Source organism: Triplophysa rosa, linkage group LG2 (genome assembly GCF_024868665.1).
Source record: "Triplophysa rosa linkage group LG2, Trosa_1v2, whole genome shotgun sequence".
Taxonomy (NCBI): Eukaryota; Metazoa; Chordata; class Actinopteri; order Cypriniformes; family Nemacheilidae; genus Triplophysa; species Triplophysa rosa.
The window spans coordinates 36,152,556-36,179,100 of NC_079891.1; the positions used below are offsets into that span (position 1 = coordinate 36,152,556).

A 26,545-nucleotide genomic window follows, 5' to 3' on the forward strand; every position below is an offset into this window, starting at 1 on the left:
TAAATGAAGGATTTAATTATCAAGTTAATGATTGAAAATGTAATATATAAATAAATCACTTTTTGTAATCTACAAGTAAATATACATGTTAGAAATGTTATGTTACTAAATATGTTGTGTGATGTAACCCTTAAACAAGAACCTTTTTCACTTGAACTGAACAACAAATTTGTCAGTTGATCAAGTGATGTTTCAGTTCTGTTCTGATGCCGTCGTGTGTTTATATTGATCTCGTAACAGAACAGTACAAATGTTCTCTCATCACATTCAGCCGTTATATCACAAGCTCATCTGATCATTATTAAACAAATGAATATAATTCCACTTCATTCGAACCGTTTCTTCTTTATTAAAGTGTGATTTATCTGAACATTTCTGATGTAAACAAGTTTTTTTTCTGTAATAAACATTCATATTCAAGTGTTCAATAGAACTGAAAAACTCTACGAGCAAATGTGTGGAGCCTGAACACATCTGTACAGATATTATGTTTCATAAAGATCCATGAACACAATTCATTTACAACTAAAGTCCCGTTTCCCAGCGGTAAACAACTTCTCCTCGAATGAAGAGCAGTGATTTACAAAATCTAAACACTCACAAGTGACTGACGGCAAACTGACACACAATGAAACAAAACTGTGATTTGTTTGTGTAAATGATGATCGACAGGATCCAATGACAGTAAACAAATAAACAAAACAAATGATATTTATCCATGTGTTTTCTGCTGAGAACTGAACAGAATGAGATCAGAAGATTGAAGATCCGTCCCTGTCAGCGTGGGTTTCTTTCTGTTGTGTGTCGTTTTTGTGCTTAAAAACTGATGATTGCAGAATGCCAGATTAGGATCAGACTCTGTGTGGTTTATTTTGTACATACATTCAGATATCTATCAAAATAAAGACTCCAGATGAAGTAAAGGCACCAGTGGTTTGACTCGTGTAAAGTGCAGTATTGCATTGAGCTGTTCTGAGATCAGTTGGCGCTCATCTGATCGCTGATGGACATACGGGAGATTAGGTCTCTGCGTTCATCGTGTGTCATGTGTAATCTGTTCCCTCACGCATCCTCTCAGCATCACGTCTGCAAGTGAATCACAGCAGCGTTAAATACGGGCAAACTTTCATCGGTTCATCTGGAGATGTGTGACAGGTGCACTCTTTCTCAACCCAGCATTGGGTCAAAAACACAACCGTTGGGTTATAAAGTGACCCATGCTGGGTTATTGTCACTGGCGTGTTTTACTTTTAACCCATTGTTGAGCCAAATGTAAACCAGTTTAACCAGAGGAGCGAAGCATTGGTTCCCAAACCCACTACCCAGCGGTTTTTAAGAGTGTGTTTCTGTAACCCCTGATGGAGATGAATGAGATTCACTGGCTGGACTCTAAAATTAAACTATTTACATTTACATGTATTCATTTGGCAGACGCTTTTATCCACAGCGACTTACAAGTAGGAGAACATATAAACATTTTGTCAACTCGCTAAACAGTACCGTTAGTTTACAAACGTAGATACAGAAAATCGTATGTTTGATTGATATTTGCAACGTGTTTGTATAAAAGATCTATATTTAAAATGTGTTCTGTGTAAGAAAGAAAGTCATACAGGTTTGAAATGACAAGAGGGGCGGATGATGACAGAAGGGAGTCAACTGTTACTTTAAATCAAGAGACCCACTGCAGATGTGACTCGTGTCTCTGAGCTTGTTTCAGTGCACACATGTGTGTGTGTTTCGTTATGTGTGTGTGTGTGTACTTGTACATCTATATTTGTGAGGACCGGTTTGAGGTGTAGACCAGCGGTGTGAGGACAAGGAGAGTAAAGTGAGGTAGGGCTGTCACGATTATTAAATAATCGTCTCATCGCGATTGTTTGACCTCATCGCGATGGTTTCAGATCATCGCAATTATCGCAAATCTCTATAGAAGACACTAGGGGGAGCTGTAGTGCATCTGCATATTGCATATTTTAGTGTATATATTGTTACTAAAGCATGGTAATACTTGTAAAATGTACCACCACAACACAATCACTTAAAAAAAAAAAAAACATATACAAATTACCTGCAGTACAATTTAATATTATTTAAGCAAATCTCAGTGTGAAAACCAGTCTACCAAAATTTCATTAACACACAAGTAAAATTTTACTGTAGTCTTGCAAGTGAGAAAAAATTTGAAATCAAATTTTAATGGTGGCTTCAATTCACACCTGATCAATTTACTTCATTTACAAGTATTTGGTGGTTGTATTATTGACAGGTAAAAGCCTAAACCTTAAATATATGATGACCCAATTTTTTCCGATGTATTTCCAAGAAAAAAACATAGTCTTGTATTCAGAACAATATGGTCGTTTCAATCGCTGAATCAAAAATGAATGAGAATTAAATGTCAAAGCTCAAAAACAGACAATTAATCGTCATAATCGCCAAAGCCCTAAAACAGACAATTAATCGCCATAATCGCAATGATTTATTAGACAATTAATCGTCAATCAAATTTCATAATCGTGACAGCCCTAAAGTGAGGACATTTTGGCTGGTCCTCACTTCCAGAGACCCCTTTAAAGGGCTGTTTGAGGGTGAAGACTTGGTTTTAGGGTTTAGGTTATAATTAGGTTTAGGGTCAGGGTTAGGGTCAGGCATGTAGTTCTGATGGGTAGGGGAACGGGCTAGAGATTGCATTGCGTCAATGTATGTCCTCATAAAGATAGCTGCGCAAACATGTGTGTGTGTGTGTGTCGCCCTCCACTGGACATGAAAGGCACATCATGTAAATGAGGACATTTGTCTAATAAACATGAGAAACTCTTATTGATGAGTGTGAGAGTCTCACCTGAGCTTCATGCATCACTCTCAGGACGACTCAAACGCTTCTTAGATTTGAGCTCACGGAGCCATGAAGGTGAAGAGCCAGAGCTACAGATTCACAATCACAATCATTCAGAATCATCTATCAAACATCTCTGATTCATCGCATGTCCACACCAGCAGTTATCAGATAACTTCAGACTGAACGCACCCAGTGTCTCTGCTGTTGACAGGGGGCAGGACTCGAGGGCCGAGGGTGGGCGTGCGAGGAGAACGAGCAGACACCGCGGGCGCAGTCCGTCCTTCTGTAACGTCTGTCTCCATCCGTCCACTTCTCCTCTTCAGCTGTGCCTGAGACAAACATCAAACCAACATGAATCCACACATATCAATCTATAAGAGAACGTTTTGTCTTTGTTAAAGTCACCATGAAATCAAACAGGACAATTCTAGGTGTTTTACACAGCGTTGCAGTGATTATTATAAATGATTTATCTGTGCACACCATTGTTTTTTCAAAATTCAATTGCACTTGTAATCTTTAAAGGTGTCACGAATTCATTAAGACCTCAATTTTAAGCCGAGCTTTGTTATATAAGAGGGAATCGTAAGTGTCAGAACTGAAGTCGTCCTTGTTACTGAGATGACAACTGTTATCGACGCCAGGCTCAGCGAACGCCAGGTCCTGGAATGCACCTATCATGAACACAGAAGAATATCAACGACTACTTCTCTAGCCCCGCCATAGAGCGAGCAAGCAATAAACATGCAGTTAAAGATCGCAAAATATTGTGCAGTGCCTGGTTGTGGTTATCCCGCTGCATAACCTTCCTTCGGATTCCCACATTAGGAATGCGTGGTTGAAGTTTATTTTTGAAGACGTTCCAGCTCACATGGGGAAAACTTTGAGCGTTTGTTCACTTCATTTCACAGCGGATTCCTTTGTGAACAAGGCACAGGTCGACGCTGGATTTGTGGAGAGACTAAAATGAAAAAGCAGTGCTGTGCCGTCAATATTGGATCCGACAGGAATGGCGCAGCAATCTTATGTGAGTAAAACATATTTGTACTATGCGTCACTATTGCTTTGTTAGAGATCGCTTGATATGTCCTGATAATGTGTAACCTAACGTTACGTGTCTAACCAAATTCACAGAAGGCTCCAACTAAGTTTACTATGCAAACTGCTATCCAATCATAGCAGTGGGCGTTTACTTCCAAGTCTTCAATGCGGCAACCGAGCGTTTGTCGAGCCAGCCTCCAAACCCGGGTAGAAAATAGCGTATTACTTACTGATTTTGAATGTAAAAACCACGCGAACATCATAAGTAGACCTCATACAACAGTATACAACAATAAAAAAGCCCAGTTCATCACACCTTTAATCAAAAACGTTAAGCTCCTCCCCCTCTCAACAACAACTCTTCACCACATGACGTGAGCAACAAAAAAGAGGTAGGACTATACTCACTGTCCAATGGCCAGGCATTTTTAGCCCTCCCCTCCAGGCCCAACTTACAACAAACCAATCAAGAAGGGAAGGGCAAAATTAAAGCCCCGCCCTACATTTTTTTCTCATTTCAGAAGCCGTTTCACTCGGATACACATCACGATACGGAAAAGAAGTCAATCGCAACTTCCATCTCATTGTGACTAAGTTCAAATATTCCCTGTGGCCATAAAAATTCTGAATCACGAGATATAAAGTCACTGATCTTTAGAGTCATGTCAATGGAGACGTCTCAACATATGGCAGTAACACCGATCTTTACCATGAGAGCTGATTGGTCCATTCCAGGAAACACAGGAACTCTCTTTGGTTGGCTGGGGGCTGGAGGGGGCGTGGCATATTTGGATGACTCCTCCTCTGATTCAGAGTTCTGAGCTTTAGCAGCGTCTGTAACACACAGAGGTTTAATCAGTGATGTGTACTACTGTACGACACACACGTGATACAGCATGACTGTACTGACCCGTGGAGTCACAGAACCTCCAGTCTGGATTTGATCCCTCTGTGAGAGCAGGCAGAGCGGCTCTCTGACGGACCGCACGGGACGGTCTCGATCGCTTAATGCTGCGTTTCTTCCCCAGATCAGCTTTCGCCCGAAAGACACTCGAGTCCAGAAGAGGAGCTGACGCCTACACACAATAATATCATCCAATGTGACATAATGCTTGTGTTTGAAAGACGTTTTGAATGGTTGTGATGATACAGACGTGTGTGTGTTGTGAAAGCACCTTAGGAAAGAGCAGTGGTTCGGGTGCGTCTGATTCGATGGATGGTTTTCGTTGCTTCTCCTGTGACGTCAGTCTTTGTAAAAGCTGATTGACTTTATTATCTGCACCACCACTAAACAACACGAGAAAGAGAGAGATGAGAGAGAGATGAGAGAGAGAGAGAGAGAGAGAGAGAGAGAGAGAGAGAAAGAGAGAAAGAGAGAGAGAGCACACATCACTGTTTAATACTGAACATGACCAGCAGGAGTCAGTCTGTGCTAATCTAAACATCACACATTCAGCGCTGTGTTTACTGAAATATACAAGAAGACTTCAGTTTCATTTCTGCATGTATTGTGTCCACTTTAGTCCAGTGTGTGTTGAATATCAACAGAAACAAACTCAGAATCACATAAATTCACCCAACAGTAACGAGACAGACATATATTTCAAACTAGATTTTCTAAATAAACTGTGAGTGATGCTTTCGTGGCAAACCACGGAACTCGGCACAAGGGTGATGACACTTTAAGTACTAATGAATCTAACCAACCCCCATGAGTCTAAGATGTTCTGATACAGAGTTATAGGTCTTGCTAAACGGTTGCTAGGCTAATGTGTTTGGTTGCTATGGGCATGGCTTGGCATCTGCACTTGATAATACTCCAACCTATGAGTGAAACAAACTAACCCCTGTGTCTCTACGATGTTCTGATGCAGAGATATAGGTATTGCTAAATGGTTGCTAGGCTAACCTGTTTGGTTGCTATGGGCGTGGCTTGGCATCTGTACTTGATAATACTCTTAACCTATGAGTGAAACAAACTAACCCCCGTGTCTCTATGATGTTCTTATGCAGAGATATAGGCGTTGCTAAATGGTTGCTAGGCTAACCTGTTTGGTTGCTATGGGCGTGGCTTTGCATCTGCCAACAGATGATGCTCTAAGCTATGAGTGTAACGAACCAACCCCCGTGCCTCTACGATGTCGTGATGCAGAGATATAGGTATTGCTAAATGGTTGCTAGGCTAACCTGTTTTGTTGCTATGGGCGTGGCTTCGTAGCTTAATGAACTTCCTGGGCCACTGATTGGTTGCCTGAGTAAAATGAGCCCACCCCTTTGTTTCTACGACACTGTGTTCCAAAGATATCCACCTGGACTTTTTATAATGGGAGTCTATGGGAACGGTTGCTAGGTTGCTGTAAATGGTTGCTATGGGCGTGGCTTAATAACTTCATAATGATCATGTCACATTGATTGGTAGCCCGAGTAAAATGAGCCCACCCCCTTGTCTCTAAGTGGTTGTACTGCTAAGATATTCAACACGGGACGTTTTACACCTTATATGGGCATGCTTCCTGTCGATGGGAAATTTTGGGAGGCTCTTACACCCCAGGGGTACAACTTACACCCCATTGTGAGTGATGTTCTTATAGAGCCTGATTGCCTCTTCAAATCGTGTATTATTTTCATGTTTCTACGATATCCTCGCTCGGAGCTACGATCCCTCAAAGTTGGGCTCAATGTTAAAGGGGTCATATGGCGTGAACACGTGTTGTTCTGTGTCTTTGGTGTGTTATAAGTCGCTCATGCATGTATTAGACGTGTAAAACTGCAGAAATGAAAGTGTGGGAACAAAAGAGTCATTCTATGTAAAAGCAAACGCTCACCCAGACCTGCCTGAAACACCTCGTGTAGCCACACCCCCACAAATCTACGTAACTTCGTAACATGATTTGACTAAGACCGCCCAAATCTACACGTAGTTAAGGTGGGCGTACCTGTCAGTGCAATTGAAGAGGAACCTGATGTTCCGAATATGGTCAGAGGCATTACATTTCCCTCACACGCTTGCAGTATTCCACCAATCACTACGCACTGGTGAACTGGCCAATCACAGCTTTTCAGAGAGGCGGAGCAAAGAGGAGATACAAACATGCACGGTGTGTGGAAAATACAGCGTTTTTAACCTTAAATCCTGTAGACACATTGCATTACATCTAAAACAACCCATAATATTCCTTTCAGCCGTGTCATATGAGCCCTTTAAGATTTGTCAGCAGCTGTATTTGTCAGTTAACTTTGATGTTGTGTTGTGTTGTTAAAGCTGTTTTGTGTTATAACACATCTCTTCCGTCAGCGCCTGACCGATCATCTCTTTTCCACTCGTTCTATATAGAAAATAAACTTGGCTCTGTACACTGTAGTAGGCTTTGTGAGACATGTTTTAATGCACTTCTGCTTTTTGTTTTCCTAATGTTGACCCAATTGTTTCCATTGTTTACTCAACTTGTAAGTCGCTTTGGTAAAAGCGTCTGCTAAATGACTAAATGGAAATGGAAATAAGTTGTTATATTGTAGTTATATTGTGTTATTCAAGCATCAAATGTATTTAATATGTTTGTGGGAACAAAACTTTATATATACATATTAAAAATGAAAAACAACATCGATCTCAGTGGAGCATTAAACTACACAAAGCATCTGATTCTCAGATGTGTGCACAATATAATATATACACAAGACCAGTCATACAGTGTTTTATAACAACAAAAAACAGAAACAGCTGAAGAGTTTAAAACCATCTGATCAGACTTCTGTTGTTATTTAGTGTGATTGAGATTAAATCTGATCGTAAGTTATGGATTTTCTTACTCAACATCAGTGTTGTTGGATTCATGAGTGATTCTCGTCTCTGTGTGACGTTCATCTTCATCATCATCATCGTCGTCATCATCATCATCACAGTTCTTCAGTTCACCCTGTAGACACACACACACACACACACACACACACACACACACACGCTCAGTTCAGAAATAACACACCACTGCCCTGAATCAATGACGAAGTGCACAAACACACAATCAACTGAGTTGTTTAGTTACTCATCAGGGAGAGGCGAAGAGGTTCTGATCTGAGATCAGCCATTACAGTCACACATCATTCAGTGTGAGTCACGCAGAGACGGACACGCGCACACACACACACACACTTCTCTGTATGTACAGAACTACAGACCGCCGACACATCTAACACATGCACGGACTGACACATTAGTGTAGCTGTGAGAAAACAAACTGGATTCCTGTGAACTGATGATGATTCAAGAGTGTTTAGACATACACACGGTACAACAGATTTGTGTGAAAAACAAGCCTGGACATCTCTAGATTCCAAGAGAAGTGATTGAAGAACAGCCCACAACACTGACTCAACACTGTGTGTGTGTGGCATCCATCACAATGACCTCAAACACATCATCACAACATCAAACCCAACTTCAACAAGCACATTTCTGTGGATTTTTGGTCCACCAGATGAAGAGCTGAGCAGCAAATATCATCAGTGATGCGTCAAACGGAGGAGTTTTTCTCGAAGAAAGAGCAGAGAAAGACATTGAGAGAGAGGTGGTGCGAAACACAAAGTCTTACGCTGTTGGAGTTTGTTGTAGTCATGCGTCTGCGCAGAGAGAAGCGCTGTCGGCTGCGCTGAGACAGATTCCTCAGAGACTGTCGACCACGAGAGGCCAAACTTCTCAACGGTGAGACGGCCCTGTCAAACCTTCTCATCCTGGCTCCATCTTCAGCCATCGCTCCAGACACAAACTCCAGAGTCTCCTGTAATGATCGTCTCACGCCGTCCATCCAACCGGACACCTGCGTCTGCACCTCGGACACTTTATCACCCAGATGCTGCATCTTCTCTTACACACCAAACACTCGTCTCCACATCACAATGATATCAATCCACACGTCGTGGAGTCAAAAACAAAGGCGTCAAACTTGATTCTACACTTTTAAAAACATCTTTCACCAGATTTCAACCTTCAGGTTCAGAATCAGCTGCTGGTCTGAGATTATTCACAAGCAACCGTCCATCACTGAAGAAAGCACATCATCATTCTTTAACTCCATTAAGACATTCAACAGCCTTCTTCATATGCGCTGTGAAAACTCATGTTCCTGAGAAACACACGCCAGGAATACAGCCCACCTCATAACCTCATACTCCTGTCACGCCACAGGTATAAACACATACCGGATAAAGACACAGCCCACACATGACTGACAACACACAGAGAGAGAGAGATGTAGGATCATGTTTGAATCTGTTCAGAAAGGAAAGAGAAAAGAATCTGATGTAAGAACTGTTGTGGACTACATTACAAAAGCTCTATTCAGAATCAGATTCAGAAGTGATATGGATTTGTTTGTAAGCAGTCTGTGTTTGTCGAATATAACCCTGCAGATAAAAGATGAAGTCATACCTACATGAAATCTGTCAAAAACATGTCACATCCCAAAACATGAAAATTATATGAATATTTATTAAGACGATAAACATTCTTTTACATCTGAATATGTTATATATTCACACTTACGTTTGTTAAGAAAATATTTAAACAGAAAAGAGTTTATTGAAGTATTTGTTGTGATGTGAATATTCCTAAAATGGGCCGATTTATTTTCACACAGATGAATTACTACAAACTCCTCGTGAATAAAGAGCATTCAGTTTCTTTTCTTCTCCAATCCATTGACTTGTATTGAAAGAGGGACCTGAAGGTCATATCTAAAGAGCAGAACATCATAGAGATCTGTAGCAAGCAGAACACAGAAAAGAAAAAATCATTCCACACTGACCTGATTGACATCATCAATGTTCATTTGTCTATTTCTGTAGCAAAGATATTCAGAAGCTAAACAAGTGAATTATTTGCAGCATGCAAACACATTGTTTTGCATATGAAAGGATTTTACATCATGACACAACAGGTCTAAACATCTCCTGGAGCTGCCTTTGCAAATCATTTACATGAAGATCAGCCCCAAAACTCTCCTCAAACTCTCCTCTTCCTCAAAACATTTCACATGCAAGATCTGCTCTTACCACTCAACTGTATTTCAATTGTGGCTCAACTGTTTCTCAAGTGTATTTCAATTGTGGCTCAACTGTATCAAGTGTATTTCAATTGTGACTCAACTGTATCTCAACTCTTTCTCAAGTGTATTTCAATTGTGGCTCAACTGTTTCTCAAGTGTATTTCAATTGTGACTCAACTGTATCTCAAGTGTATTTCAATTGTGGCTCAACTGTATCTCAACTCTTTCTCAAGTGTATTTCAATTGTGACTCAACTCTTTCTCAAGTGTATTTCAATTGTGGCTCAACTGTTTCTCAAGTGTATTTCAATTGTGACTCAAGTGTATTTCAAGTGTATTTCAATTGTGGCTCAACTGTATCTCAACTCTTTCTCAAGTGTATTTCAATTGTGACTCAACTGTTTCTCAAGTGTATTTCAATTGTGACTCAACTGTATCTCAAGTGTATTTCAATTGTGACTCAACTGTATCTCAACTCTTTCTCAAGTGTATTTCAATTGTGACTCAACTGTTTCTCAAGTGTATTTCAATTGTGACTCAACTGTATCTCAACTCTTTCTCAAGTGTATTTCAATTGTGACTCAACTGTTTCTCAAGTGTATTTCAATTGTGACTCAACTGTATCTCAACTCTTTCTCAAGTGTATTTCAATTGTGACTCAACTGTTTCTCAAGTGTATTTCAATTGTGACTCAACTGTATCTCAACTCTTTCTCAAGTGTATTTCAATTGTGACTCAACTGTTTCTCAAGTGTATTTCAATTGTGACTCAACTGTATCTCAACTCTTTCTCAAGTGTATTTCAATTGTGACTCAACTGTTTCTCAAGTGTATTTCAATTGTGACTCAACTGTATCTCAACTCTTTCTCAAGTGTATTTCAATTGTGGCTCAACTGTTTCTCAAGTGTATTTCAATTGTGACTCAACTGTATCTCAACTCTTTCTCAAGTGTATTTCAATTGTGGCTCAACTGTTTCTCAAGTGTATTTCAATTGTGACTCAACTGTATCTCAACTCTTTCTCAAGTGTATTTCAATTGTGACTCAACTGTTTCTCAAGTGTATTTCAATTGTGACTCAACTGTTTCTCAAGTGTATTTCAATTGTGACTCAACTGTATCTCAACTGTTTCTCAAGTGTATTTCAATTGTGACTCAACTGTTTCTCAAGTGTATTTCAATTGTGACTCAACTGTATCTCAACTGTTTCTCAAGTGTATTTCAATTGTGACTCAACTGTTTCTCAAGTGTATTTCAATTGTGACTCAACTGTATCTCAAGTGTATTTCAATTGTGACTCAACTGTATTTCAATTGTGACTCCAGTGTATCTCAACTGTTTCTCAAGTGTATTTCAATTGTGACTCAACTGTATCTCAAGTGTATTTCAACTGTTTCTCAAGTGTATTTCAATTGTGGCTCAACTGTTTCTCAATTGTATCTCAACTGTGGCTCAAGTGTAGCTCATAAACACCAGTACCAACTAAACAGAAGCCTAATGTAGACTGAAGCTTTAATGTTCAGGTATACAACTAAAGATTAGGTGATGCACAATGAAGATAAGATGACAGATTTCTCAAGTCTCTATGATTTTCTGTTGTTTTGATATGACAGAGACTCCACAGGCCCACACAACCCCTGAGTATTAAACATCTTTATGATATTGTGATGGCTGAAAACCTCTGACCCCTGCTCGAGTTTCTGTTTATTGATGAAGTGAAATGAGCACACGTGCAGGTCTCTTCATCCGTCTCTCCATACATGTGCACTACACAAACATTGTGTTTAGTATGGAGTATGAGGTTTAATATATCAGTCCAGTCACATTGTGTACTGTGTTACTGTAGGTGTTGTTAGAAAACGCCACAGCCTTCACTCAAAAAACAAGCATTATCTAAGAATAAACTCATGTATCTATACACACGCGCGCGCGCGCACACACACACACACACTCAGCCACAAGCGCACACACCCAACACAAAACAACATCTGTGACATCACACAATTCCGTCATGAGACACCAGTGAGAAATTCCACACGACACAAAGATCAATAGAGACAAAAGATTTGTCCTCTAGTCAACACATCAAGAGCACAACTCCTAACCACACAGTATTGAGTGCAGACATGTTTCAGGTGTGTGAGACGTGTCAGAGCACAAATCAAATGCATACACAATAAATGCAGAGATTGTGGGAGAAAAGGGAGAACGTCATGACTGATGGGTGAAAATAAGGGCAGAGATTGGGTGTGGGACGGCCCATGGGTGGTGCTCGGGGTGAACATAACGCATTACAGGTAAAGCCCTGAATGTGTTTGCCATGTTTTCATTTCTGATGATGTCACATGACACCCATAATTCCTTCATCATTTATCCATCCTCATGTCATGTCAAACCAAAACCACTAAGACCCCTGAAGAATAACTCACACACAGGCGATGACAGAATTGTCACCTGTCAAACTTTTCAATCTTAACATCAGTAACGTGACTTGTGTAGTGAATGTCTCACCTGCTGTGATGCGATGTGATCAGGTGTAGATCTGTGTGTTTGTGAGTCCGTCGGATCTTCAGTTTCAGTCTGGGCTTGGTTACAGGTGTCTTGATCTTCACCCGGTGAGTTCTGCACATTCAAGTGTTAAGGATCAATCACACATTCAACTTGACGACTGTGTATCAACAGATAGATTTGGATTTATTTCAGTACCTGATGTTTCTTTAGTCCGGGGGATTCAGGATCATTGGATCTGGATTCCATCCAGTCATGAAAAGCATCACCACTCGGAGCTTCTCCGGATGGAGACGGTGTTCCTCTGGTCCTGGTTCCCCATCGCCGTGGTTTCACAGAGAAATCATCATAAAGAACATCAGGGAGCTGAGGCGAGACTTCCCTCTGTGTCTCAACAGCATCAAAACTTATTAAATCATAACTGACAGCTACATCCTCTCTCTCCATTCTCAATCTCTCCTTTTCTCGTTCTTGTCTCCATCTTTTCTCGTCTTCAACTAGCCTTCTTTCTTCCATTTCTCTCTCTTTCTTTAGTTTCTCATCTCTTTCTTCTCTTAATCTTTTCTCTTCCATTTCTCTTTCTTTCCTTAGTCTCTCCATTTCTCTTTGTTGTCTCAATCTTTGCTCCTCCATTTCTTTCTCTTTCTTCTGTCTCTCTTTTTCTCTCTCCTGTCTCAGTCTTTGTTCCTCAATTCCTCTTCTTTCTTCCATCTCTCTCTCTTTCTTTAATCTCTCCTCTTTTTCTCTTTCTTGTCTCAATCTTTGCTCCTCAAGTAGTCTTCTTTCCTCCATTTCTCTTTCTTTCCTTATTCTCTCCATTTCTCTTTCCTGTCTCAATTGTTCTTCCTCTTCAATCTGTCTTTTCTCTTCCATTTCTCTCTCTTTCTTTAGCCTCTCCTGTTTTTCTCTCTCCTGTCTCAGTCTTTGCTCCTGAAGTAGTCTTTTCTCTTCCATCTCTCTTTCTTTTTTTAATCTCTCCACTTTTTCTCTTTCTTGTCTCAATCTTTCCTCCTCAATCTCTCTTTCTTTCCTTATTCTCTCCATTTCTCTTTCCTGTCTCAATCTTTCCTTCTCTTCAATCCATCTTTTCTCTTCCATTTCTCTCTCTTTCTTTATCCTCTCCTGTTTTTCTCTCTCCTGTCTCAATCTTTGCTCCTCTCTTTGTCTTTCCTCTTCAATTCTCTGTCTCTCATCTTCCATTTCTTTCACTTTCCTGAGTTTCTCTTTTTCTCTCTCATCTCTCAGTCTTTGCTCTTCTCTCTGTCTCTCTTTTTCTCTATTTTCTTCAATCCTTCTCTTCTGCTCGTCAATCTGTTTTTCTCGCTCTAGTCTCTCTTGTTCTTGTCGTATCTCTCTTTCAGCCTCTCTCTTTCTCTCCTCCTCTAGTTTTCTTTCTTCTTCAATTCTCTTCTGTCTTTCGACCTCTTGCTTCTTCTGTTCTTCTCTTTGTCTTTGCTTTTCTTCCTCCTGTTCTCTATCCTCTTTCAAGCGTTCTTCCTCTTGCCGTCTTTCCATTTCCTCTCTTAACTTCCTCTCTTCCTCCAAATGTTTTTCTCTTTCCCGCTCTTTCTTTAACTGTTCATCCTTATGCTGTTTTTCTTCTTCCTGTGTCTTTCTCTCTTGATCTTTGGCCATCCCGACCCTCCTGTACATAGGCACAGACACGCAGTTCTCTTTGTCCTCTTCAGCTGCGTCGTCGTCATCATCCTCCTCCTCCTCTTCATCTGCAGAGCACAAGGTGGAGTTCTTCCGCGGCACGTTCTTCTCAGACGTGGTGGTTTTGGCCGGCCCGTTCTGTAAAGGAGACGACTGGGCCGAGTCGCTCTGTGTCTTCTCATGTGGTAGACTGTGAATACAATAAAAGAGAAATGTGTTACAAACTCAAATGAGGAACGATATGTTGGCAAGAAACACAAGTCTATAAAGAATTGTTTGAGGCCTACATGTGTGAGCAAACACCAACCATTTGAGAGCTCCGGTGGACGGCAGCCGAACTCTGGGCTGTTGTGTATTCAAGCTGAGATTCTTGATTCTCTGTTTAATATCCACAGATATTTCAGCAGGTGCGCTGTCTTTCTTGTTGAACGTGTCTCTGTGTTGAGAGGCAGCAGAACGGTCGAAAAGCAGACTTATCCGTCTCTTAATGCTGCAGCCACTGATCTCCTCGTCCTCCTGAGGTTTTGATGCTGAAGGAGAAAGCGGCGGCTCATCTCTCCTCACAGAACCAACCTCTCTCTCCGGTGACTCAAACCTTGAGGTCAGCCCCACAGACAGACGGTTTCTAACTGCCCAGCACGGTGAAGACGCTCTGACATCTGCGTCACCAGATCTGTTTTCTCCATCTGGCGTCTGTCTGAGAGCTTTCTGCTCTTGAGAACCCAAAGATTTGGCTCTTGCCCTGGACTGAACGTTCTTCCCGTCTTCAGGCTTTGTGTTTGGAGCCTTCTGTGCTATGTCAGGATTCTGACCGGGGTCTGTCTTTGGTGTTAAAGCTGGTTTTGGTCCGAGTGGGGCGGGTTTAGGTGATGCACTTCTGTCAGACACGTTCAATGTGCCATTTGGTTTGACAGATTCTGAGGTATTTTGGACACGAGTCTCTACTAATTCGGACTTACTGGAAACGAACGAGTCGAGAGCATCAGAAGACGCGGCTCGCGGGAGTTGTCTAGCAGAGCTGATTTTCGGGGCCTTGATCGGACGGATAGTCGCGTTCCTTTGGAGGGCAAACGGTTTGGGCATGAGGTGGGGTTTGGGGCCCAGCGCTGGCTTCCCGCCGTCTCCAGACAGCAGCGAGGCAGAAAGGGAAGTCTTGCTTTGGCTAATGAGCGCCGCTGACGGACTCTGATCCCTCGTGGACGCCTCCACCCATGCAGCCATGGCTACACACTGCACCTGATGAGAAAACCACAGAGAAACCATCCACACGTTTGACTGCTTAACCTTCTGAAATGTCCTGCCTAAACCTCGGCTTTATCATGCTGTAACATCAAATGTTAATATTGTATCTGGAGCAGAAATCTGCAGGTCAGTCACTCAATTTCTAACCACAACTCATCTAGATTTCATTAAGAAATGTATCTGGATTTCAAAGTTCTCTTGTATTACTCAACGTGAGGGAAAGACTGAACGTCTGATTGCTGAATGTGTCGATCAATCCAGATAACTTTCACATGTTTATCTAATCTGTCAAAGCAGTAAAGATAAACAGGAACAAATAAACAGACTTGGCGTGCTTGTGGCTCGCCCGGAGCTCTCGATCTGCTGCTGGCCAAATAAATCAAATAATATGAAATATATCTGAAAATTGGAGTTGGGTGGTGCAGGAGTCACCACATGAGCTGCTGTTCATTTAATGTCATTATGTTATGATTGACAGGACCAGACAAACAAGTTTTACTTACAACTCAAATTGATCTGAAAACAAAATAGTTAAATGTGATTTGGGTCTGAGCCGGGTTATTCCTCTTACTTCACATTTGACATTCCTGACAGAATCTTTCCTCTCAAAGCAACTGAAAGAGACGTTTCCAGTTCAGATCTATAGAGAATACAGCAGCGTCAGATGAAGAACGCGTCATGTTTTCATTTAGCCGATGCTTTTATCCAAAGCGATTCACTTAGAACGGAGAATATTTCACACATACATTTACTAACCGTGAGCATGTAGTATACAGACGCACAAGAATACATCAGGCTGTGTCAGTGTATTCTGGCAAAGATACAGAACGCCTGTAATCCAGTTCTAGTTGATGTTACTCTGGTTGGGCTAGATTTTTAAGTTTCTCTACCCACCTCGACTTACTCCAACAAGAGCCGACGAGACGTTTTTCTGCAGGCTATTCATACATACACACCCTGTGAAAGACTGAATAAATGACCAGCACCTCACTCACCTCACAGATATCATCACACATCTCAAACACATGTCTCCAATGACATGCACCGGCTTGAAATGAACACATGTTGTCTTATCAGCGCTGGCTTGTTGTTAGATCGAGCTGGGCAAACTCTTCTGTCCATAAACAGACAGAGCACTGAAACATCATCTACAGCCAACGGGTGGGAAAGAAAAAGAAAACGCTCACTTCTTGTGTTTTGCATCACAACCCGGCAAAAATCTGCCGTAGTTTCCAACAAACCAGTCTAACAGCAAGCCATCCAGCTGTGTGTTGATCTGAATGACTGACATGTGAAGACAGCTGAAAATCTAAACAAGCTTTATCAGATCATCTCTCGAAGACATTTCACATAAAGAAGAAGATTTGGTATGTAGACTCATCTCACACTCACCAGGAACACATGCAAATAAACATGCACAAATTTACATCCCAGTGAAGGTCTCCTTCTGTTCAACAGACACAATATTTATATACCTGCATTCCTCTCATACTCCCCAGAGAAATGCCAATCGCTCATGTTTATTACAAATGTTATAAAATGTCACATGTGACTCACATATTTCAATCTACAGACTTTCCCTAAATCAGTAGATGTACACTTTTAACTATGATTAAGCTATAATAAATGTTGCACAGTGAGCACATGAACCCAAAACGCAAGCAGTGTGTTATCTGCACCTGTTACTAATAGGTAACTTATCAATTACAATGAACTATCTGTATTTCAACTGTACATCCATACCGTGAGATTAATCAAATATACACATATAAACACACGTGTCCTACATAAAATAAAACAATATTACAGCGTGCCTCTTACACATTTTATACGAATTTAACGTCTCTAAAGTAACGAAACACATAAACACTCACATGAGATTATTATCGTCATAAACTCAATGAAAGCTTTACACACACACACACACACACACAAACACACGTTTAGATATGATTTACCTTTTATTCCATGAAGAGATTGAACAGATTCTTCTCCGTGTCCGTGTCACTCTTCACTGCAGGCGAAACTTCAAAGTAAAGGAGGCGGAGCGCCAAGATGATCAGCTCATGAATAATCAATTATTTGCTCATAGAGCAACGAATCACGTTGCCAACTCACCTGCTTGTCAAAGTCTGCCTTTGGCCAATCAGTTAGAGGTTTAGAAGAACAACGCCTCGTTACGTCATTAATATTCATGAAGCGGTAGCACGAGCCCCGTCACTAGCACGCGCGGCTGCGGTCACGCCCTCAACCTGACAAACCGGCTCAACTGAATGAACGTCACGGATTACGTGTAGAAAACACTGTAAAACAAACATATTCCAGTTATAAATCATTGTATGGACGTTTATATGAATAAACATCTCGACTTAAATGTTACATTGTCTTTATAATCGCACACTAGACAAACTTAGATTTTCTACTTACATAGATCTCATTTACTCTAGCCCGGTTATTTGATATTGAAATATGACGTAATTTCCGCACACGTGTTTCCTTTATTTTATCGGGAGGAGGACATGGATTTAAACCACCAACAATAAAACCATCAATAAACGAATACCTCAATAAATGGCCTACATATAAAGACTATAGCTTTAAACGGGACTGGACCCATTCACTTCCACTGACTTCCACTCACGTTTTGTTTATTTAAATTCACAAGAGAGAAACTTGCGTCACGAACGCTATTTGGGGTTATAAATGAAAGGCGCGCAGACTGACCGGGCAGAAGATACAGATGCTGCAGTTTCCTTCATGACGGACGTCCAGAAAACAAAGCGAACAGAGAGAGACGGTGTTATTATATGAGAAACATTTAGAAAATCTTATCGAAGTAGAAAGGTCCAATAAATATAGGAGTGTATCGATTCACACAGAGGAATGCGAGTTCAATATAATGCTTTAAATTAATACAATCATCTCAATTATGTCATTTACCCACTTCCTCATGGCTGACGGATAGACAGCCGGCTAAATGATGATGAAATTTATTACCATAATAATCCTACTTTACATATTGTGTAAACACAGAAAGAGAAAAGCTGGAACAGAAACTGAGTTTGACATAATAAACCAACCCTATCCATCATTTAACTTCCACCACTGTCAACATCCAAACTGATCAGAGACCTTGTCTTAACATTCCTGGTTTCTGACATCAGAAAGGCATTTCTCTTGCCTGTCAATCAGTTTTGGACATTAAAGGCCAGCCGGGCGGTCAGAAGTTACTTCTGTTGATGGAGTTTCTTCTGACATCTAGTGGAAAGTGTCTGTAACTGCGTCTTCTACATTTTTATTGTCTATTACTTGGTGTCAAGGTCAATCTTGAGTCGTGAAGTTGCTTCATTTAACACGGGAGTGATGAGTTAAAACTGAAAATGTGAAAAGAGGTGTGGTGATCTGCCTGTGCTTGTGTTACCTGCATGCCACACCCCATCGTGTCCATTATGCGTCAAAGTGTTTGATCCGTTTCTTTGACAAAGGTCAGATGGGTGGAGTAATTCAATCCTCCTCTGCTTTAACAGTCGTCCTCTGTTGGGTTTTATTATGTCACTGATGTAAGCTCATCTATTGTGGCTGATATAAAACAACAATACGTTATTTGGAGAACAGCAGATCTTTACACAAATAATCAACAACACTCAGTATGTTGACGCATGGCTATCAAGTGTCGTGTGTCCATGACGATGATCCTCATAAACTTGTGTTTACTGCTGCGGGGTGGGGGGGGGGCGGGGGGGTGTGGGAGGGTTTGGCTGGTTGCCGGGGTGTTGCTATGATGAGGTGCTCAGAATGCTCACTCCTGATGAAACACTAGACTGTTCACTACACTGCTATGTGTGGCGTTTGTCTCTCTCAACATTCACAACAAATGTTTATTATAAGCAATAACAACACTCATAATCATCCAGAACATAAGACGGTCACAGTTTTATTCCTGAACTCCAGTGAAACATTAAAGAAGCAAACATGAACACGCTCATCCAATCCATGTACTCAACCGCAGTTCCACTCTCAGACAACAGAGGGCGAAAGAGACCGGATGAACGCTACACTACACCAGGGCTTTTCAAACTTTATGATGCCAAGGACCCCCAAATATGATGAACAATATGATGACCCTTTTGTGAGGGGCCCCCTTTTCTAACATATATATCAATCTATAGTTTTTTTTGTGTATTAGATAAATAGTAAATAGGATATTATAAATACAACACATTGTTTCTAAGCCTAAATAGTCAGCAATAATTTCACTTCGAGTCCAAAGAAAGAAACTAGTGAGAAAAACTCACTAGAAAGATACAAATATAAACAATTCTGAAAACTATGCATAGCAACAACAAAAACACAGATAAACACGGTGGAGTTTTTTCATTTTTGCTTCATCTTTTCTCCTAGAAAAAGGAGGGACCCCTTGCAACCTTCTGGAGACCCCCAGTTTGAAAACCCCCGAACTACACTCTACTTATTCCTCTCTGAACTGATCCACGTTACGGAATCAAGAATCAAATCTCTTTTCTTGAGCACTTCTCTATGTGTGTATGTACAGTAGAGTACGAGTGTCTTCCCTTCGTTCATAAGTTTGTAAATCACTCATTCATCCTGCCAGCTTCAAGGTAACAATTCATCCTCTCTCTCCTCTCTTCTCCCGTTTCTCTCTCGGCCCCTCCCTCGCTCTGTTTTTCTCTTTCTTCCACTCTCACCAGGTAACCAGACCTCCTGTGGGGGTGTTGAGTTTCCACTTTCCCAGAGAAGGAGACAATTTAAGCTTTACAAAGCCCACAAAAGCTGTTCGCCACTGTCCCTCCTCTCCGGCCTATAATCCAGCAGAGTCCCCTGACAATCCTCTCTCTGTCAGACATCTCTCTCCATCAGTAACTGAACTGTGAAATATTAACATATACATCAAGATTGTGTGTGTGTGTGTGTGTGTGTGTGCAGTCGGTCAGTAAAGATGTGTGACTGTGTTGGTTTACAGTATAGTCTGTGAGAGACAAGCTGAGATTAACCCTCTGACCTCGGAGAAAACATAACACCAACCTTCTGTCATTTACTCATCTAATCCAATGAAAACATATTGGGATCAGGTGTTCGAATGGACAAAAAACACATAAAAATACACGATCCTGAGAAATCAAGTACAATAACTGCGGCCTGTGTGACTAGTGTGTTATATTCTGAACTTCAGGATATGTTTGTGTGATTCAAAAGTTCATGTAAAAAAAGAGTCTTGCTGTGTTTTCAGGGGAAAATGTCATAATGAAATAAAGTGACTGAGCTTTTCCTGCAACCAAAACTGTCAAATTCTCTCTCTCTCCAAACTGTACAAATGCTTTCTGCAGCTTTGGAACAACGTGAAAACAGAAAGAACAGAGGAAAGAAAGCTCATTTAGGTATTAGTCTGAACAATCACATTTGAACACACTGAAAACGCAGCGTGACGGTAGGATTGTGTGCATGGACAAGTGTCCTCAGACGTGGATGTTTCAGGGTTATTTATCAGCCTCGTGTCACTACAAACATTCTGCCCTCTCTTCAATGCACATCTCTGGGATATTCACTTATTTCATCATCCAGCCAGTGAAAACTGAAAGTTAAATGTAACGGCACACCTCTCATCACAAAGCCACATGACTGAGATCACCATGACACCGGTGTGCTTTTCTTATATATCTCCATTTGTGGTGATTTTATCAAACAGAGACACTCGCACCGAACCAAAGGACAGTGACGTGAGTATTTGGGTGCACTGTCCCTTTAAGATCACACCTGATCAGATGAATGCCAAACAAATAAAACAGTAAAAATAAATGTGCCCTGAGCAGCAGGGGATTCCCATGTTCTCCGTCTTGACCCCCACTGACACTCGTCCACCCACCCATTCACTAACCAGGCAGGGTGACACTTCCAATGACCCCCACTTAACCCGAAGTGAGGGAACGCTGTGACCCTATAAATAGTGTTTAGGAATGGTGATGATATGCAGAAGGACGGGAGGGGGATGGAAAAAGGATTAAGAGAGACATTCGGTTGAGCCGGTGGATCTGACTCAGGTGATCCGGAGAGGAGAGCTGGACGGCTTTCTCCGTCTGTTCACCTGTCGTTTATTTCACTCCGTCTTCCCCTGAGAATGAGAAATGTACGGAGCCCGTCTGGTCACCCCTCGGAGAAAAAAAACAAGATCCTCAAATCCGTGGCCACAATTTTGTAATTCGTTCCCTCAGTTAAAAAATCCATACTCACAGATTCTAAAACTGTTCCTACTGCTCTCGGATTAATAAACTGTACCCACGAGTTTACAATCCGTGCTCTCGGTTTTGTAAACCGTCCCCTCAGTTTTTTAAATCTGTACCCACATATTCATAATCTGTGCCCACGCTTTCGCAATCCGTTCGCACAGTTTTTCAAACTGTAGCCTACTGGCGGAATTGAAGCCTCTGTCTGTCAACAGAACAAGCTCCTACAGGAACATTAACGAATATTGTATACTGTTTTATTTTAGATTATATTATAAATTCTCTTAATGTGTTTACTTTACACATGCATGCGTGGTGCGGATAAAGCCGCGTTTCACTGGCATAAAGTTGGTTTGACATTAAACTATTTTAATACTCAATAATCTAAAAGTTGTGCATTATATCTGACACACACATGAACACTGTACAGTTAGTTTTGTGGCTATAAACATTCTCTTTAAATGCTTTTGAAGTTGGAAACGGGTATTTTAATGTGTATGTAACTTTAGAAATGGTCCCTAAATTCACGAATATCGAAAGTTTAATGTCAAACCAACTTTATGCCAGTGAAACGCGGCAATGAACGCATGCTTTATATGCGCCACGCGCTCGTGTGTAAACAATATTGGTTAATGTTCCTGTAGAGCTTGTTCTGTTGACAGACAGAGGCTTCAATTCCGCAAGTAGTCTACAGTTTGAAAAACTGTGCGAACAGATTGCGAAAGCGCGGGCACAGATTATGAATTCGTGGGTATAGATTTCAAAACTGAGGGGACGGTTTACAAAACCGAGAGCACGGATTGTAAACTCGTGGGTACAGTTTATTAATCCGAGAGCACGGTTTTGTAAACCGTGGGAACAGTTTTAGAATCTGTGAGTACGGATTTTTAAACTGAGGGAACGAATTTCAAAACTGTGGCCACGGATACGCGGATCTTGTTTTTTTTCTCCGACGGGTGACCAGACGGGCTCCGTAGAAATGTGCTCATTATCAGAGGCAACACTGTGAGGATGCGGAGCATCATTCAAATGCTTCATTCCTGATCGGCTCACCAGATCTGCTAATCCAATTAGAATCATGCTTGATGCAAATCTTCCCCTTTTATTTGCAATGTCATGTTTTGATAAAAGAGTGACAGATAGACAGGATTCAAAATTAAAATATTTGAGTTTATGACCAACTCTACTGCACGCGCACACATATGCACACACACACTCGCACACACACACACACGCACGCACACACACACACACTCGCGCACACACACACACACGCACGCACACACACACACACGCGCGCACACACACACACACGCACGCACACACACACACACACACACACACATTTGCGCAGCTATCTTTATGAGGACATACATTGACGCAATGCAATCTCTAGCCCGTCACCCTAACCATCAGAAGTACATGCCTGACCCTAACCCTGACCCTAAACCTGATTATAACCTAAACCCTAAAACCAAGTCTTCACCCTCAAACAGCCCTTTAAAGGGGTCTCTGGAAGTGAGGACCGGCCAAAATGTCCTAACTTTACTCTCCTTGTCCTCACACCGCTGGTCTACACCTCAAACCGGTCCTCACAAATATAGACGTACAAGTACACACACACACACACACACACACGCACACACGTACACACGCACAGCACACACACAAACAAACACGCATACACACGCGCACGCACGCACACACAAACACGCATGCACGCGCACGCACGCACACACACACACACAAACAAACACGCATACACACAAGCACGCACGCACGCACGCACACACACACACACACAAACACACACACACACAAACACGCACGCACAGACAGACACAAACATGCACACCCACACCCACAAACACGCACGCACGCACTCACACACACAAACACGCACGCACAGACAGACACAAACATGCACACTCACACACAAACACAAACATGCACACACACACNNNACAGAACGACACACACAAAACGCATTACACACAGCACGCACCACGCCACAACAAGCTCCGCCCGGCAAGCAGCACGCACACAATCACATCACAAACTATAAACACGACATACAACACATAGCAGCTACGCACGCAAGCACAGCCACACATATCATACATCAAACACAAAGCACCCACACACACAAAGCATACACCGCACGCCGACGCACACACACACACAACACAACACAACAACGCATACACACAAGCACGCACGCACGCACGCACACACACACACACAAACAAACACGCATACACACAAGCACGCACGCACACACACACACACACAAACACGCATACACACAAGCACGCATGCACGCACGCACACACACACACAAACACGCATACACACAAGCACGCACGCACGCACACACACACACACACAAACACGCATACACACAAGCGTACACACACATGCATCATTTCATTGTTTATTTATAAAGCACATTTAAAAACAACCCAAGGTTGACCAAAGTGCTGTACAGATCAGGAGGCTCAAATAAAAAACAGAATCTATAACATTCTATAAGAAAACATAATTGAAAAAAAAGAAAGAAAATAAATAAATGGATAGATAAATGAAAAAAAATAAAATAATAATAATTAGAATAATACATTAAAGACCCGCGCTAAGAAAATGAGTTTTCAGCTTTGATTTAAAAGAGGAGAATGCACACGCGTTCACACACACGCCACACGCGTTCACACAGTTTCATGGCTGAATTCTCTGTCTGTCTAACTGAGTTGAAATCAAGTTGATGTCTCAAACAGCCGCTCAAAGTCTTTTCACAAACCATATGCTGCGTATTGCACACAAAACCAAAAGACTTTCTTGATCTAGTACAGAAAGGTCAAGAACATGTTTCTCAAAAGGAGAGATTTTTTTCCCCAGACATCTATCATCTTATGTGTTCTCCAGACGTTCAAAGAAAATCTGCGCCCACATTTGGCAAAATACCGAAGGTTGCGATAACAAGTCGGAGATCTCAATGTGGTCTCATCAAAAGCTTCTAACCTTTATTGTACACATCCATCTTATGGCTCTGGTGAATTGGTTCATTTGTGTCTATACATCATCTTCTGAATCTGAGAACTTCTTTCTGACGTATGAAAGAGCAAATGCAGCGCGAGAAAATCAACATTGACAATATTAAAAGTAAATAGAAGAAATAAAGTATACAAAAGGTTTAAAGAAAGAAAACAAAATAAGAATTTATTGTCATCACTGGTGGGTATTTTTCTCTAAATGAAAATCAAAAGTCTCAAAGGTTGGACCTCTTACTGTATGTGACTCACCAGCATCAGTGTGTTGAGAGAGGTGAGAGATCATCATCCTTAAAGAAGATCTGAGACCTCGGGTCAGAGGACACACGAGGGATAAATCATCAAGAACTGCGCACACTAGTTTTGTGCCTGAAAAAAGAAATGAAACAAAACAATTCAACATGTTTCATAGCCCTATTTATACATATTATACAACTTTTTTTATATAACATGTCCCCAATGCATAAATGATAGAGAGCCGTACAGAGAGTTTGATGAACAGTCAGTAATGGTGCTTTATTCACAATGACATCTACACGGAGTTGTCTTCAAGTAAAGACAGTTTTGAGCTGAATTTATAAATCAACATACTGACCACACTTAAAGAAACATGTGAGGAAAACATCTGGTGAATATTCATCAGTTACTTCTATTGTGTCGTGTCTCATATACAGTCCTGTCATGTCTAAACCAGCTTCAAAGAGCAGAATGTGTGTGAGTGTGTGTGTGCGTGTGTGTGTGTGTGTGTGTGTGTGTGTGTGCGTTGCTGAAAGTTGTGTATGAAATCAAGTTATGATGGCAAATATCACACATTTTTACAAACAGTTCTGCCTTCAACAACTGTACGAGTCAACATCACAAATACATCTCATTGTGTTTTCAACCTGCGGGCTCTCCTCAATAAGTCCTGCCCCTCCCCCTTATCTCCCTTTATTCAAAGGCATTGATCATGCATGCAGAAATTCAGCACGCCCATCACTGGAGCGCTGTCCTACATACTGCTCTCTCTCTCAACACACACACACACACACACACCTTGAGACCACAGTCAAACACACACACACACACTCACACACACACACACACACACACAGTCACACACACACAGGCTTTGGTTGACTATCCCCGTGGGGACAGTCCATAGGCGTAATGTTTTTATACTGTACAAACTGTATATTCTATCCCCTATCCCTAACCCTATCCCTAAACCTAAAGATCATAGAACACTTTTTGCATTTTTAGATTTGTAAAAAATATTGTTCTGTACAATTTATTAGCTTTTGTGCCCATGAGGACCTCAATTTTGGTCCCCACGGTGACACGAGTCCCCATGTGTTGGTGTGTATTCAGGTTTAGNCACACACACACACACACACACACACACCTTGAGACCACAGTCAAACACACACGGGCATGAAACACACACACAAACACACACGGGCATGAAACACACACACAAACACACACGGGCATGAAACACACACACAAACACACACGGGCATGAAACACACACACACACACACTCTGCTGCCATGATACATATGAACGCAAATTTTCACAAATTGTGTGGTGTTATAGTCTTACCAGATGAGCTCACAAACTGCCATCACATCCTTCAGCCCAAGTGCCAAGCTCACTCGTCTCAGTTAGTTATATCCATATTTGATTCTTTAAATACAAGGCAATATTTACATTTACATTTAGCAGATGCTTTTATCCAAAGGGACATACAAAGTAGGGGAAACAATGAAGCAATTTCTGCAACAAAAGATTTTTTAGGTGTATATATTTTTTATTTTTGTATTGTACACCCTTTTTTAGGTGTTCAATACATTGCTGGTCTAAATCACCCTGGATAAGAGCATCTGCTAATACATATATAAATGTAAAGTAGTACGGTAAACATTATAAACTTAAACGTAAACTTTAAAA

At 41.3% G+C, this 26,545-nt stretch overlaps 1 protein-coding gene across 1 annotated transcript; it reads right to left on the reverse strand.

Annotated features, from left to right (window-relative positions):
- Window positions 1–313: 313 nt before the first annotated feature.
- On the reverse strand, window positions 314–24,982 carry tnks1bp1 (tankyrase 1 binding protein 1). Its single transcript, XM_057328447.1, has 14 exons — window positions 24,866–24,982; window positions 18,749–18,906; window positions 17,446–17,630; window positions 17,286–17,353; window positions 14,393–15,321; window positions 12,628–14,275; window positions 12,433–12,543; window positions 7,694–7,800; window positions 5,059–5,170; window positions 4,794–4,959; window positions 4,593–4,717; window positions 3,032–3,171; window positions 2,846–2,928; window positions 314–1,086 (listed from the first exon to the last, which is right to left on the reverse strand). The coding sequence occupies exons 5-13, from the start codon at window positions 15,304–15,306 to the stop codon at window positions 2,853–2,855; spliced, it is 3,399 nt and encodes a 1,132-aa protein (XP_057184430.1). The 5' UTR covers window positions 15,307–15,321; window positions 17,286–17,353; window positions 17,446–17,630; window positions 18,749–18,906; window positions 24,866–24,982; the 3' UTR covers window positions 314–1,086; window positions 2,846–2,852.
- Between the last annotated feature and the right edge of the window lie 1,563 nt (window positions 24,983–26,545).

What these genes read in the sequence shown, in the direction of transcription:
- tnks1bp1 (XM_057328447.1), bottom strand. Translation starts at nt 15,306, where the DNA reads ATGGCTGCATGGGTGGAGGCGTCCACGAGGGATCAGAGTCCGTCAGCG. An exon ending in CCGGACTAAAGAAACATCAG is followed by an intron (nt 12,544 to 12,627) that starts GTACTGAAATAA and finishes TTGAATGTGCAG; the next exon opens with AACTCACCGGGTGAAGATCA. An exon ending in TCCAACAACACTGATGTTGA is followed by an intron (nt 5,171 to 7,693) that starts GTAAGAAAATCC and finishes CGTGTTGTTTAG; the next exon opens with TGGTGGTGCAGATAATAAAG.